Source organism: Eptatretus burgeri, chromosome 4 (assembly GCF_056783735.1).
Source record: "Eptatretus burgeri isolate ZD-2024b chromosome 4, Ebu_testis_v1, whole genome shotgun sequence".
Taxonomy (NCBI): Eukaryota; Metazoa; Chordata; class Myxini; order Myxiniformes; family Myxinidae; genus Eptatretus; species Eptatretus burgeri.
The window spans coordinates 30,041,838-30,058,442 of record NC_140964.1 but is presented as its reverse complement, the minus strand read 5'-3'; the positions used below and the strand labels follow the sequence as shown (position 1 = coordinate 30,058,442).

Sequence of the window (16,605 nt, the reverse complement as noted above, 5' to 3'; positions counted from 1 at the left end):
AAGTACAATCACCAGGATAATGTATTACTTGCACATAATAATGATTATGTTATTCACCTGACCATGTGCTGACGGCAAAATGCACATCTGTAATCTGAGGAAGTAAGCAGCTTTTGTGTAGCAAAACAAGATTAGAAATACAGCACAGACCACATGGTGCACATATTGGGATCTCTGTATATAATTTCAAGCGATATGTCCATTATGTGTTCATAGAGTTGAGCAAACTTTCTTTTGGCATTATTCAGATGGGCAGCGTATCTCTACGGAGGATTATTTTCACAAAAAATATTTCCACATTGCTGTTTAGAAGAGGATTGTGAAAACACAATTGCTGTAACGTCTTCAAATGATTTGTAATCTGTTTTAAACAAATAAAAACACCAAGTGCTTGTACATAAAAAAAATAAAATCCATAATCCTCAAGGCTCATGGAGAGATCTGCACAATGAAATTAGGGATTAGTTACAAAGACATTAGTATACAATGAACGAATCACCACAATATATGGGATTTTGAACTGGGATGTATTTTATTTTAAAATGTGCATTTATTGTGGTAAGATGGTATTTGGACTTTTCCCACTATTTCTGCTTTTTATCTGTCTCGTTCGGAACAGCATAAATTATTCACTTCCTACACGTCGCACTGAACTTGACCTAACACCCCCCTTTGCTTTCCTAAAATGGATGAATTTTGAGGAAGCATTACAAGTATCACTTGTAGTTTATCCCAGCTTGATGATACCATTGTACATATCAACTTTGTGACAGGTAGTGTAGTATTATATTGTGTTTGTCTAATTACAGATTCATATAGCTCCTTACTAATTCGTTTTCAGTAAATCTGATTTTAAACAATTCTGCTGATACAAGACTTGGTGGCATAATGGTAAGAGACACCCCTCTCAGTCTGGGAAGTCGTCTGTTCAACTACGACTCCAGGTCAGTCATCGCAAAGACTTTAAACATTGCATATGCTGCTTTCTTGCTTGATGCTCAGTATTTATAAGGACAGAGCATGGATAAATCTGATTCGTTAGCATCCACGGGGAGGAAGGAATTCCTCCTTTGTTATCTATCCCACTGATTGTGGAGAGAAAAGCAACATCATTAAAAGATGGTGTCGCTGGTACCCAGAATGCACGTGGAAATGATTCACTTTCCCCAAGCTCTGTAGCTGTGTTTGTCTAAAGTCAAGTCTGGTGTTGGCTAATGTATTTGTTTTCACCTATGTGTGTGCAATTTGTGTTCTAGATATTTCATGAGCCTTACACCCTGTTAAAGTTATCCATGTGCTTTTTTCACAATGTCGAACGCTCATGGAGGAGCAACAACACAAATCACACACATGCAGACAATTCCACAAGACAACACTGCTTATGACTTCAGACAAACAGCCAGTGAGTTTGGGCAAACTAGTGTAACATCCTTGGACACTCTGGGTACAAGTGGTACCATCTTCATGATGTTGCTTTTCTCTTTGCACTCAATGGAAAAATTAGGACAGATTTCCTCCTCCCTCTTGGGATGCCAACCCATGGGGTTTGTTGATGTTCCATCCTCTAAATGTTGAACATCAAGGAAGGAAGCAGATTGTACCATTTGTGAGTCTCATGAATGATTTGACAAAGGTAAGTATCAAACTACCGACGTCCCATATACAGAGCAGATGAGCTGACCATTATGCCACCCAATCTATCATACTTTAGTGCCAACCACCATTTACTCTCTGATTCCAAATGGATGTTTTTGACTTGTAATTTACCATGCTCACTGTTCTCTCTAACCATTACTGCCTCTCCTTTTTTTTCTTACCTTCCACACAGACGACTCTAGAACAGAAGCCTCAAAAGCAGCACATCGCTCGCCAGCTGCCCCACCAAGCCGACCGACAGTGGCATTCCCTCTGGGCCTCACAATGGTGCTGATCGCCATGTTTACGGCGTAATGATGATGACAACCACTAAGCGCCTAGCACTCACTGCTAGGGAGTGGCCTGAAGCAGACAATGCAAAGGAATAAGCATGTAAAAAAGAAAGGCCACTGATTGACAAAGGCTAAAGTAACTGATGCTCCCTGTTTGGCACCTCTGGAAAGAGCCATGCTGTAAGTATCCACAGCAAGATCATTTCTGAAAGGACCTCTTGTCGATGAGATGTGTAGCAATGTGCTCGTCACCAGAGTTGTCAAGAAACTTTGTTTGCCAGGTACATTGGTGAATTGAAAATGGAAAATGGCTTCTGGAGAAGAGTAGATTTTTTAATTTAATTTAAACCCAGGGTCGCAGAGAGAAAGTAAGAGGAATATGATCTCTCACAATGAAGAACCTTACTCCAGAATCGTCACATCATTTCGAGATTCATCATGTGTTTGAGGGAAAAACGCAACTTTGGCATCGGTGATATGTTTACTTTTTCTTCATTGACATGATGACTTTGCCACAACTTGAGTCACTTATCTCATGCTCAAGATGCCAGATTTTAGTTGAGGAAGTTCATGCTACATCACCGGTGATACAAATCAACTTTTATTATTTGTCCTGTTGTGAACGACAATTGTTCCAAGTGTACGTGTTGTTTGAGTGCATCATTGTCTGATGGAGAACGAGCTTTGCCTTTGTGTATGCTTTCCCATTTGTGAACTTTATATGATCTCAACAATGAACAAGCAAGCAGCAGTCATTACACTTTTAGTGTAAAGGCTTTCGCGGTGACATTCAACCACAAGCCTTTTTGATACGGCTTCTGCCATAGTTTATGTATCTCAAAAAGCATTTGCAATATCTGAGTTCATTGTGGATTCTGTGGACAATTCACAACGTTTGTCTGATAAGAAAGTGCTCCGTGTGCACGTGTCTGTCTGCCAAACACTAGCCAGTGATTTCTGTTGCTTTGTGGCCATTGCAAGTTGTTAGCAGATTTAGATGTGGATGAAAAATGACAGCAGGAAGAAAGCAAGAGGTATGAACTATGGGAGTGATGTGAAGGAGCTAAGGTACAGTCAGGTACACATGGATATTTTTGAATATTTCTTCGATGATTTTACTTGTGACCTCTCAGGGTTTTGTGAAACAAATGCAAATGACAATGTTCAGCCATTAATTATTTTTCCCTTAAAATTAGAGTTTATTGTTTAGGGTTAAATAGCAAAATCAGTCGATCTCAATAACTTATTTTCATTATTAACAACCTTATAGCTTTCTTCCTGAAAGTTTCAGTCGCCGTATTACTTTGGAGTGAATTTAGAGCTTTGTGGCTCATCTGAAGCTGAGGGCAGCATCTTTTTTGTGGCACCGAGACACACAGCACTCAAATCATCTGCTATTCCCACGGCCTGGTGCAGGACCAGCCAGGTTCAACGCGCATGCAACGTGGAAACGAGTTGGCACAAGCTAGCATCGTCTGATATAAACAGGGTCTGTCTCTGTCTCTGTCTCTGTCTCTGTCTCTGTCTCTGTCTCTGTCTCTGTCTCTGTCTCTGTCTCTGTCTCTGTCTCTGTCTCTGTCTCTGTCTCTCTCTCTGTCTCTGTCTCTCTCTCTCTCTCTCTCTCTCTCTCTCTCTCTCTCTCTCTCTCTCTCTCTCTCTCTCTCTCTCTCTCTCTCTCTCTCTCTCTCTCACACATTCATTTCCTCACATCATCGTTTGTTACAACCTGATATTGCCACGAATTCACTACATTCAATGCGATTCCTGTTTCAATCATGTTTTAACAATGTCCTACAGGTATACTGGGAATGTCATACATGCATGAACTTTGACCTTTGCTTAATATTCGTATAATTGCCATAGCCGATCATTGAAACATTTGGAATTGGAAGGGCATTCGGTAGAACACCTACCTCCACCATGTAATGCCTGATCCACGAGAACACATCGGGCCCAATACATTTTTGAAATATCGTACTATACATCGTTTTTGGCCCCATCTCTCAATGGTGAAGAATCATTTTTAAAATTAAATAAATCTCGTATCCAGATCCGGATTTGGATCTTCACCAAAATGGAATCAATTCTTTGTCACACACACAAACTGTCCACAAGGTTTTGTCCAAATCCGTACACAACTTTTTGAGATATTGTACTATATATAGTTTTTTTTGCCCTATCTATCAATGCTGATTAATCACTTAAAAATTCTTGTAGTCGGATTTGGATCCGGATCTTCACCAAAATCTAACCAGTTCATCCTTGTCACACACCAAACCTGTCCACAAAATTTCATCTGGATCCGATTACTAGAATTTTTGAGATAGCCTGTACACAGACAAACAAACAAACACACAGAAAGTGGTGAAAGAATAACCTCCTTCTCCTTCAGTGGTGGAGGTAAATAAAACATCTTGCAAATAGCACTGAAAGAATATTGATGTAAAAATTAAAAAAACACAAGGAGCGGAAAAAGTTATTTCATATAATGAATTAAGAGAGAAGTCTCAGTGTGAGCATAAGCACAGATCCAACAACTTCAATGTGGTGAAAATCTCTCTCTCTCTCTCTCTCTCTCTCTCTCTCTCTCTCTCTCTCTCTCTCTCTCTCTCTCTCTCTCTCTCTCTCTCTCTCTCTCTCTCTCTCTCTCTCTCTGTCTCTGTCTCTGTCTCTGTCTCTGTCTCTGTCTCTGTCTCTCTGTCTCTCTGTCTCTCTGTCTCTCTCCCCTCCATTTCCTTTTTTGCCATTCTTGCCATGACACTGTACACGCTGCTTTGGTTCCTAAGTGAGATAATGTTCAACCATAAATCCCCATTTCTTTTTTTCTCTTCAATCATGTATTCTCCAAAGGCTGGTGTGAAGACTTGCCATCAGGCTGAAGGTAAAGCGACACCAAAGTAGCAGGAAATCATGCAGCCACTTCTAATCTCAATCTCCATACAAAGGGCCTTTATTCTTCACCTTTACATATTTTCTTTAACTGGATGCCCATCCTGCAGGCCATGCTGTAACGCCATGTTGTGCTATTGGATTGGAAGGAGTTCCGAACGGGGCATTGCACTTGGGGCATTCCCCGACGCGCTTTCCCACCATGCATAATCGTACAATATGGCAGGAATAATGCACTTTCTTGTCTGATTTGTTTCTTCATTTTGCTTCATTATTTGCCATTTTCTGATGATGTTTGGTTTATGTGTGTGTGTCTCGATGTAAGCTGTTGATAAGCTTTTGGGTCACACACCCATTTGTGATGATACATCGCCCCTACATTTGTGATTCGCATGTTTTCTTTTCGTCATTGTGACACTTATAAGCTGGCCTGGCAGTCATAGCATCTGTATGAACAAGGGTTTGCTGAAAATGTTGAGACAGTTTTCCTTTTTTCTCTCTGAATCTGTGCATTGCTCATTGGAAACCTAAGTTACAAGCATTCTGTTCCTTTGGGGTGGCTTTGTGGTCAGTTCATCGTAATTAAAATTAGTCCAGATAATATAATGTTCAACAAAACCACAATCTTTCGAACAGAACTGTATTTGAAATGCTTTAAGTCTTGGCTTTAGAAAAAGCAATGGCTTATCAATAATTGCAGAATGGTGCTGAGAATGACACTGAGCAGCTCTTTCACAATCCCCTTTTTGAAAAAGTCACCAAAACAATTTCCCACAATCTACAATCCTTTAATCCCTCTGACCTATACGGTCCTGTGGGTATGTGCACATGAATGGGTGAGTCATGTGCTCAACAGGGGGATCGGGACACCCAAGCTCGACTCCATGGATACCATGTATCCTGAGCGACAGTTCTAGGGTGTGTAGGAGACACCATCACTGCGGAACTCCGCAATGATCCCTGTAAAGCAATCTCATTTTGATTCCCTGCATTGTTGTTATTCTGTGAGGATCAGATCGTCTTACATTAATGTTGGGGAATATGTTTGGAGTGTTTCAGCACACACCACTCCAATTCAGTCACCTGTTGGTTATCTGGAGTGAAACTTTCTCTCTCTCCAGATGTGATACCTGGATAAGCCTTCGCTGAGACAAATGCTGTACATACTCACTCCTGTGTTGGCGAGAGTCACGATGGAGCTAGCTGGATGTTGGGATGAATTCCGGACTGATTGCGGCTGTGTTTTCCTCAATCAGTCTAATGTTACTAATTCCTTGCTACTTTAACTCGCTTTGTTTTGTATAAAAATATTTAAATATTTCCATCTGACTTGGATTCTCTGCCTGTTTTTCTTCCTTTTTATTTTTCTTCTTTCAAACAATGTTGAGTGGAAGCAGATGTGTTGTGGGGCACAAGGCGATGTAGTGACTCGTATGATTAGCTGCAGGACGATGCGGATTACTACCAGGTACCTCTTATGGATTCCCCCTCTCCCGAGACGGTCGTTGTGCATGACAACCTTTTTCCAAGCATGGCCCTTTAGACCCTGAGGAGTTTAGTGTCAAAATAACCGCTTCGGTTGTGAATTTGTCGATGATGTTGAGGTGAGCAAGAATAAAGATAGAGGGGTTTTTGTGCAACCTATCAAAGAGAAGTGGCGAAGCGGCTGTAGGCCTGCGAAACACTCGGCGAGAATTTCAGCAAGAAATGCGAGGGTCGAGGGAATTGAAGTTGTTGTTTTTTTTTTCTATCATACTGATCCGTTTTATCCGCGGATGCAGCAAACAGCATTAATCAATTCAAATGAGGTAATTAAAATGCACTCTTTTGCAGCAGCCTCTCTCCCTTCCAATTGTGATGCTTTTATGCATATCGTTGATCCATCGCTCTCTGCCCTCTTTCTCTTTAATTGTGGATTGGCCTTGGTTTATCTCTTGATTGACATTTTGTCTGACCTACCATTCTGCTGAATCTTTCCTGCGCATCTTCCCTCCTGATGTCCTTGTGCTTTTCTTTGTAAGTGGAATGAAACAGCGGTACAGAAGAAAAGACCCGTCGAGCCACCAAGCTCATATCACATTCTCCCCCAACCTCCATATTTTTCTCCTCCCCCCACACTCCACCTGCTCCCCATCATTTTCGTCCATCCTTCTCACCCTGCATGGTGCAAGTCATGAACGAAAAAAACCGAACCAGAGAAATACAACCAATGAAAACTGAACATGGTAAACAATGGGACAAAGAAAGAACATGAGAATGCGGATGGGAATAAAATGTCAATTAATTTTGTAATCAGATGATTGCGGCTGGGACCGCCAACTTCGTCCCCAATTGAAAGTATGGCTTCCTTCATAATGCAGCACCCCCTGCTGGCACTGCTCCAGTATGGCAATGTTAACTGGATTTTATAAAATGGAATGCAGAACCCGACATTATTATCCAGTAGTTCACTGGACCTGCACAATAACTCAGTTGTTGAACACAATGAACTGAGTTGTCCCCTGGAGGTCCAATGAACTATCATTTTCCAATTAATATAATATAAAGGTCCGATGAACTGAGTTAGGTTGGTAGTCACATCCAATTCTAGGTCAAAAAGGGAATCAAAGGTTAGAATGATCCATGGACATAATTCTTGAAGAAAGTGTTCTGCTTTACATCACACTGGCAATGGATACCAAAGTTCAAGTGCTGAGCTGAAGATAACCTACAGTTGGGTTAGCAGGTATCATTACTCCTGAAACAGTTTCCACAACTGAGGAAATTCCCATGAAACAAAAACCTAGTGTAGAAATCCCAAAGCTTGCATAGACACTAAAACGTGTGTTACCTGGTTGTTAATCCACTTTAGCCTGGCCGTTGCCTCGACACTCAGGCATATTGATGACCCAAGTGATGGTTGCACATAATCCTGAAATGTTGAGCTTTTGGAGACCATTGCTCCTGCTTCATGGGTTTTACAGATGTGAGGATTTAGGGTGATCTGCACACTGGAATTAGGAACTAAAGAGACTAAAAGCAATGACCTTTTATATTTATCGAAGACCCATATCTCTATATTCATATTTTGAAAGTGTTTGTTTGTACGTTATTATTTCATGGCCGAACCGTAGCACCTAGAGGCCCCAAATTTTGGGTATAGATACTTCAGAATCTGGGGAAGGTTTTAAGCTGCTATACGGTGGCCTTAACGTCTGTTTGGAGGCCACCAAAGGCCACTATAAATTGTATATTGGGATGTGGGGTCAGGCAGTGCTGCTGCCGGCCCACAAGAAAAAGGTAACCACCATGAGGCCAACAATCCATCGGTTTACACAATGTCCAACGCATCCCTAAACTACCGCCAGGAAAAGCCGGGCAGCACAGGGTAATCCCTGCACATACATATATATATATATATATATATATATATATATATATATATATATATATATATATATAAACATGTGTTCATTACGTGGAGAACAAGGACATAACGGGGCATTTTTTTATTCTCTGGCATGTGGTGTGGGTGGTCATATGGCAGCTTAGCTGCCAGGGTAGCTATCATTTCTTGAAGCACGACTGTATCGCTGATGCAGTGCCCCTCTACCAGTGCACACACTGGAACTGGTACTCATTTCGCCGACCTCGGAAGGATGACAGGCTGAGTCAACCCCCTGGTGTATTAATTCAGCAGCCGATGGGGCTTGAACTCAGGACCCGAACCACTGAGCCAACACCAGGCTTCTCTGGCATGAATTAAAAGTACGACAGGAGACAAATGGACAGATGAACTATATATGGGATTTGAACCTCGCATCACAGTATCATGAGATTAATTGTTCTGATGTCAATTGCAAGAGAAATTCATGAGAAATTGCAACCCAACAGACCAATCAATGCAAGATTAGTGAAGTTTTTTTATAAGATTTTACTTATTGTTGAACTTTTTTGAAACTAGATGTTGTCGAATGGACTACACCTGTTGGAATGTGTCAATGTTGAACTCGAATGAATTTATTTGTCCCGAGCATGGACTTGTGCAGTCACAGATCAGTGATTGAAGGAACTCCTGCCCCGATGGAGCAAAGTTCATTCTGTTATGACCCTCCACCATTGAGCATGACTCGGCAGATGTTTCCTGCAGTTAAATTGTGAGCATCATGTTTTTGTAAGTGCTGACACTTTTATGATCACGCAACCCTTCATGCCTTTTCTAATCTTGCACAACTTTGGTGGAAGATAATTAAATTACATGTGAAGGAATGAGCTGTGTGTGCGCTGTTCGGGCTCTGACATGTGTCGTCCCCTGATCTGACCTCAATTTACACAACAGGACAGAAAACAAAATACTGCCTGGCATTTTAAACACTACTTGATGCAGAATGAGTGTGAAGAGGCACACTCCAGATCCACACCGACCTTCCCGAGAAAGAACAGCGGTACAACAAATTATTTTGGTGAAAATTGACAATAAAACAAGTTCGGAAATAGTTGAAGGCAAGCAACTTACAATCAAGTCTTGGTGGTGTGATGGTTAGAGTGTCTGCTCTGAATCTGGAAGGTCGGTGGTTCGAATCCTGGCCAAAGCTGAGTATGTGCTGCTTCCTTGCTTGAGGCTCAGCATTTAAAAGGGTGGAGCACCGACAAACAACCATAGGTTGGTAATAGCAGTGCAAGCTTTTATGGTCCTCATGGCCTCCTGCATCGAAGTTCCCAGTAAGGGAGCTGAATGCAAGTCCAACGAACAGAGTGCTTGTCATAATGTGTCATTATCTCTGGTCGTATCAATGTGAGAGAGCCGAGTTGTGCTGCTGAAGCAGTGCCCCCTGTATGTGAGGGCAGGAATTGGTTCAAGGTGCCTATGATAACTCACTTACTGGTCATTGAAAGACACCATGGGATGTTCAATGCCCACCAGCTAATGTTAGCAGACGGGACAGCCAGCTTAACGACCCACTGAGGGACGGTGAATTTTGTGATGCAACCACCCTGACTACGAATCACCAATCTGACATCTTTAGTCAGGTAGGAGATCAATCCCAGAGTAGACAGGTCAAAGGTTACCTCCGCACCATCCTGTTAAACCACAACGTTAAAAATTCAAATTGAAGCAAAATTAAAACGGATTAAAATTTTTTTAATCATTATCAAAAAAAATCCACTGGCAGTTTCCCAGGGGCCTCCGCAACCAGGGGGCCTCCACATAATATTTCATGAAAAAAACATTACAAGGAAAAATGTATTTGTGAGTGCCTGAATGGTAGTTGGTAGTTAGTGGAACAGATATAACATATTCATCTATAACAGATATAAAATATTCATCTTATCTCATTCTCTCTTTTATATAGAAGTTCAAATTCTTTGTTCTTGAAAAATATACTTTATGGATGACTGTAAATATGTCTTGTCACCTTTTTAGTATTCTTAGGTGGGGTGGGCCTCCACTACTGAAGGCTGCCCAGGGGCCACCACATGTCTAAATCCGGCCCTGTTTACATCCTTCTATGAGAAATGGACGGCTGAGCGACAAATGCAACCTCGGTGAATTTTCCCATAACATCTGTGGACGCAGCTGTCCTTTCCACAAATATCTGTGACGTCACACATGTCCTGGTTTATAGCCAATTGTGAACTAATAAACGACTGATGTCAAACGTGTTTCTCAGCCAATCATATGCAGGAAAGGGCTGCCTTCATGTAAATTTTCCGTGAGATTAATTGAATTTGCATTTCACTGTATTGCAGCTTCACAGGTTTTCCCAGACAGTTACCGATCACTCTGTCAGACCTTCACACGAAGATGTAAATCAATACAAGCTTATGAATCGTTTGGATGAATCTTCTACTGGTGTATTCTTAAAATATAGTGGGTAATATAATGTAAACATAATATGGAATAGGCAAAGCCAAGAAGAGAACGTATAATTCTTCTTACATTCGCTTCTTAAATATATCAAATTAAACAGTCTTTTTGTTATGAGAAAAATAAATATTACCTCAGCAATACCTTCACAACAACAACTACACCGCCTAGAACAGGATCTCATCTGAAAAAACAAAATCCTCAACATTACCTTCACAACAACAACTACACCGCCTAGAACAGGATCTCATCTAAAAAAACAAAATCCTCAACATTACCTTCACAACGACAACTACACCGCCTAGAACAGGATCTCATCTGAAAAAAAAATTTCCTCAACATTACCTTCACAACAACAACTACATCGCCTCGAACAGGATCTCATCTAAAAAATTAAATATTACCTCAACATTATACCTCAACATTACCTTCACAATGACAACTACACCGCCTAGAACAGGATCTCATCTAAAAAATGAAATATTACCTCAACATTATACCTCAACATTACCTTCACAACGACAACTACACCGCCTAGAACAGGATCTAATCTGAAAAAATATATATTTCCTCAACATTATACCTCAACATTTCCTTCACAACAACTACACCGCCTAGAACAGGATCTCATCTAAAAAAAAAAAATTCCTCAACATTACCTTCACAACGACAACTACACCGCCTAGAACAGGATCTCATCTAAATATATATATATATATATCTATATATATATATATATATATATATATATATATATATTAATATTACCTCCACATTATACCTCAACATTACCTTCACAACAACAACTACACCGCCTAGAACAGGATCTCATCTAAAAAAAAAGAAAATCCTCAACATTACCTTCACAATGACAACTACACTGCCTAGAACGGGATCTAATCTGAAAAAATATATATTTCCTCAACATTATACCTCAACATTACCTTCACAACAACTACACCGCCGAGAACAGGATCTAATCTGAAAAAATATATATATTTCCTCAACATTATACCTCAACATTACCTTCACAACAACAACACCGCCTAGAACAGGATCTCATCTAAAAAAAAAAAAATTCCTCAACATTACCTTCACAACGACAACTACACCGCCTAGAACAGGATCTCATCTAAAATATATATATATATATATATATATATATATATATATATATATATATATATATATATATATATATATTACCTCAACATTATACCTCAACATTACCTTCACAACAACAACTACACCGCCTAGAACAGGATCGCATCTAAAAAAAAAAAAAAATCCTCAACATCACCTTCACAACGACAACTACACTGCCTAGAACGGGATCTAATCTGAAAAAATATATATTTCCTCAACATTATACCTCAACATTACCTTCACAACAACTACACCGCCTAGAACAGGATCTCATATTAAAAAAAATAAAAAAATCCTCAACATTACCTTCACAACAACAACTACACCGCCTAGAACAGGAACTCATCTCAAAAAATTAATACAAGAAGCGAACGTAGAATTCTTCTTTACCTATAACTTGTTCACAACTGTATACGCAATTTCCGGTTACTTCGGCCTGGATTCGGGATCAGCGATCAAATAACGTAAATCATGATTAAAAATTATTTTTTGATGATGTGGGAGATATCTTTATTAAAATCAGTGGAAGAAATATACACCATGTCTGATATTTGGCTCTTTCATGTCTCCGACGATGCCTTTATCTCCCGGCATGCATCATTCCCCATGACACAAACCGGAAGCAAAAAAAAAAAACGGAAGCAAAAAAAACCGGAAGCAAAAGGGTCATAGCCAATGACACGGATTCCAAATTGCCAGGGATATTGTGTTGTTGTTGTTGTTTCCTATTCTCTCATGTGCACGCGTTAAGTATGAAGCTCACTACGTTCGCTATTATATGGCGACGATCTTCTTGCCTTTATTACCATTAAGGGGGTGATGTCTTGACCTTGACCACGACACCACAAGACTCCTCCGCTTCCCTCTGTCCTCAGCCATCTCTCTTCACTCTCTAAACCATCCTCACCTTATCGATATCCCTCCTCTCACAATCCTCCCATCTCAACCACAGTCTTACCTCTTTTCCTCCTACCTTGCTCCCTTCAACCTGTCCACTCTTTGCCATTTTCTCTTCCCCCATCTCCACCAAGTGTCCAGCCCATCTCAGCCAGCTTTTCACCAATCTCCCCGTCAAGCTCATCTGCACACCAATCTCTTCCCTCAGTCCATCCATCCTCTTTCTATCCACCCTCTTCACTCCCACAATCCTCCTGACCCAGTTGTTCTCGCAGACCTGCAGCCTCTGTTGTTTATCTCTGTCAGCATCACCATCTCCAGCTACTAAAGTTAGGCTGGCATCACACACGTCATAATATTAAAACATTATATGGTCATTTAAAATATGGGAATGAAACTATAAATATGGGGTTCTAAAAAGAAAAATATTTAAACAAACAATGTTTTTTTTCGAGCATCCGCAGAGGATCTTCGAACGTGAAAGTGAACTTGAACTTCAGTAGAAAAATACTGAACCATAGACCTCGTTCGTATTCAGCCAGGGATCCATGTCTGCATGTCTGCTCTGTGCGGATTTGTAGAACTCTCATATTATGTTGGAATAGATGCTCAATATGCACTATGTAACATTTATTCAGCCTCTGTGCATCAAAAGTTAATCATTCAAACCAAGCACATCACAGGAAGAGCTATGATAATGTAAGAATGGAGTGACATGTAGGTTGAAGCAAAGTTTACAATAAAAAAAAGGATTCTAAATGAAATATAGATTGTAATAATGGAGGCGATGAGGCTTTCCTGGGATAATGAAATACTGTAAAATGATCCTGTACATGGTGTCTGGAAGGATGGCACGGTGGTCATGCACTTACACCAGGGGTCAACCAACGTTTTTGGGCGGAGGGCCACAAAACCAAAGTGGTGAGGGGCGGAGGGCCGCACCCAAAAAAAGGACGCTAAATTCCGAAAAAAAAATATATATATATATATATATATATATATATATATATATATATATAATGAATATGCAGAAATTTAAACAAAAATTAGTGCTGAATATATTTTTCTTGCCAAAGAATATGATAAATGAATAATCGTGTTAAAAACACGTGTCTAATATGAATCAAAATCATAATAAAAATTACAGAAAGCTTTGATCATTGACCCTGACAAATTGGCAATATCGCGGACCGCATTGTAATGTAAACTTAATATGACACCGCGGGCCGCATAAATCCGTCTAAGGGGCTGCATGTGGCCCGCGGGCCTCAGGTTGGAGACCTCTGACTTACACGCTTGAGTTGTCTAGTTTGAGTTCTAATATTCACCCAGTTACAAACTGCGGGATTGGTGTTTGGCAGGCCAGCCGTTGCATCACATCTCATCACAAAGTGGGCCGTCCCTTCTGAAGAATGTTAAGCCGGGTGTCCCATGTGCTTGCATTAGTTGGAGGACGTTAAAGATCCCATTGGTGCCTTTTATGAAAAGTCGGCGAGTTATCACCGGCACCCTCTCCAAATTACAAATTACAAATTCCTCCCCAAATAAACTTCAGTCGAACGTTTGGCCTAGCCCGGTGGTTTGTGAAAGACCTGGGCTATAAACTTTTTCCGGCCGACTCCATGAAAAAGGTAGGAATAATTGGGGCCGCAATCTAGGCATTTCAAAGGAATCAAGGACCTTGCATCCTCTGAACAGTCATACTGTTTTTTTTTTCTTAACAAAGGCAGGAAATGGGAATTAACTTTGTAATGTAAGAAACAATTTGTACTTTGCAAGAAGTTGGAAGAAAATTTTGCTTTCAAAACAAATCTGCTGCCAATGTCACCGAAGAGTGCAAAGGGCCTGGATCGCTGGCTTGCCACAAACATTTGATTTGAAATGAATTCAAAAAGGGTATTTTAAAAGGAAAGCTGTGCCATGAATGGAACAAACTAATGTGCATACAGAATACACATTTTCGCTGACAAAGGGTGAATGCCTGAGACGTTTACTTCTCAAGGTTCTTAGCATACCTGGATAAGCATTTTGTCAATTCCATCCATTGTATGTCGAGAACAATTTTTTTTAAAACTAATTTTTGTGGCATGAACTTTGATTTAATTCCACGAAACTAAATCGAGACAAAATCACAATTAATTCCATCATATAACTACAGTCCACCTGTTTTCCTCTAAACTAAATTTGAATTTGAATGTAATTGAATTTCCTAAATTTGAATCTCAGAAGGATGACAGGCTGTCACCCCCACCTGGTGTTAATTCAGTGGAAATTTGGGGCTTGAATTCAGGACCCAAAGATCCAAAGCCAGCCACCCGAACCACTAAGCCAACACTCTTCCCTCCATTGGGACCATCCTCTGTGCAGAGCGTTGGTGCTGACTAAGCAGTCTCCTTGGCTATTGGGCACAATTGTGGACACACTCACCACTCCGACGCAGGATACCAGCATGCTGGCACTCATTTCGCCGACCTCAGAAGAATGACAAGCAGACTCAACCCCTCCTGGTACAAATTAAACAGCCCAGTGGGATTTGAACTCATGATCCTTGGATCCCAAGCTCACCCACCTAACCATTAAGCCAACACCAGGCTTGAAATCTCTATCAGATCCCCTCACAATATCTTCCTATCTAATGGTAAAAACTCCTATCTCCTTCAGCTGCTCCTCAGACTTCAGTCGAGCTATCCCTGGAACCAATCAAGTCTCTCCGCACTGAACCCTCTCCATGGCAGCAATATCCATATGGTGATGTGATGTAATGACCAAAAGTACAAACATTATTCGAGGTGAAACCTCCATTTGAATGAATAATTTATCCCCACTGAGTGCAACCTAAAACCCTATTATCTTTACCTATAGCTGTCTGGCACTGTGCTCTCTGCTTACCCCCTGCCCCATATCTACAGGGTGTCCCAAAAGTTGTGTAGTGATTTTGATTTTGAAGATTTTTTCAATGCTAATGTGATTTCCCCCCCCCCCCCCCCAAAATTGATGCTCTAACCCTGAAGATTTACCATGAATAGATGAACAGATCAAGAATGTGCTGCAATTGTTGAACAGTACTTTGAAAATGGAAATTCAATTGTTCAAGTGCAGCGAGCCTACAGACGGCTCACGACACTACTTTTGGGACACTCGGTATTTCCACCAACAGATCCTTCTCCTGTGTGACATGATCCAAGATGGACCCATGCATCATGTAATTTCTATTTTAATTTTTTTTTCCTATCCCCAACACCTTACACTTATTTATCTGAAACTACATCGACCAATCTTTTGCCCAATATATTAAAGTACCGAGATTTCCTGAATCTGATTACCTCCCCCCCCCTTCCATTCCCTCTCTTCTATCCACCTTACCTCCAAGCTTGGTATCATCTGCAAATTTAGAAAGCTGACTCTTAACCCCACTGCCCAAATCATCTATCTATAATTCCAGCAATCTGTATGTGTGTGTGTGTGTGTGTGTGTGTGTGTGTGTGTGTGTGTGTGTGTGTGTCTGTGTGTGTGTGTGTGTGTGTCTGTCTGTGTGTGTGTGTGTGTGTGTCTGTGTGTGTGTGTCTGTCTGTCTGTGTGTGTCTGTCTGTCTGTCTGTCTTTCTGTCTGTCTGTGCGTGTGTGTGTGTCTGTGTCTGTGTGTGTGTGTGTGTGTGTATCTGTGACCGCTGTTTCTCGATAACCGCTGGTCCGATCTAATTGGAACTTGCCAGATATATTGCTGTGGACCTGAGGATGTGCCTTTTCAAGGTTTGATATTAATCGGACGAGTGCTTCCCAAGTTATGGCCATTTATTTACCAACCAATGACAGGAACCGTTGCTGCGCCATTTTTTATCAACCAATGACAGGAAGCGTTGCTGCGTAGCCGTGATAGATGGGGAAGAAAAACTCAGCC

General features: G+C 40.8%; 1 protein-coding gene across 3 annotated transcripts in view; it reads left to right on the top strand.

Annotated features, from left to right (window-relative positions):
- LOC147027720 (ephrin-A2-like) overlaps positions 1-6,146 on the top strand; it is a 294,814-nt gene extending 288,668 nt beyond the window's left edge. For all 3 annotated transcript variants that reach the window (XM_085877280.1, XM_085877277.1, XM_085877276.1), the window contains one exon: positions 1,829-6,146. In XM_085877280.1, the coding sequence (XP_085733406.1) occupies positions 1,829-1,950 (122 nt within the window). In that variant the 3' untranslated portion in view covers positions 1,951-6,146. The remainder of the gene's footprint in view (positions 1-1,828) is intronic.
- Positions 6,147-16,605: the final 10,459 nt, after the last annotated feature.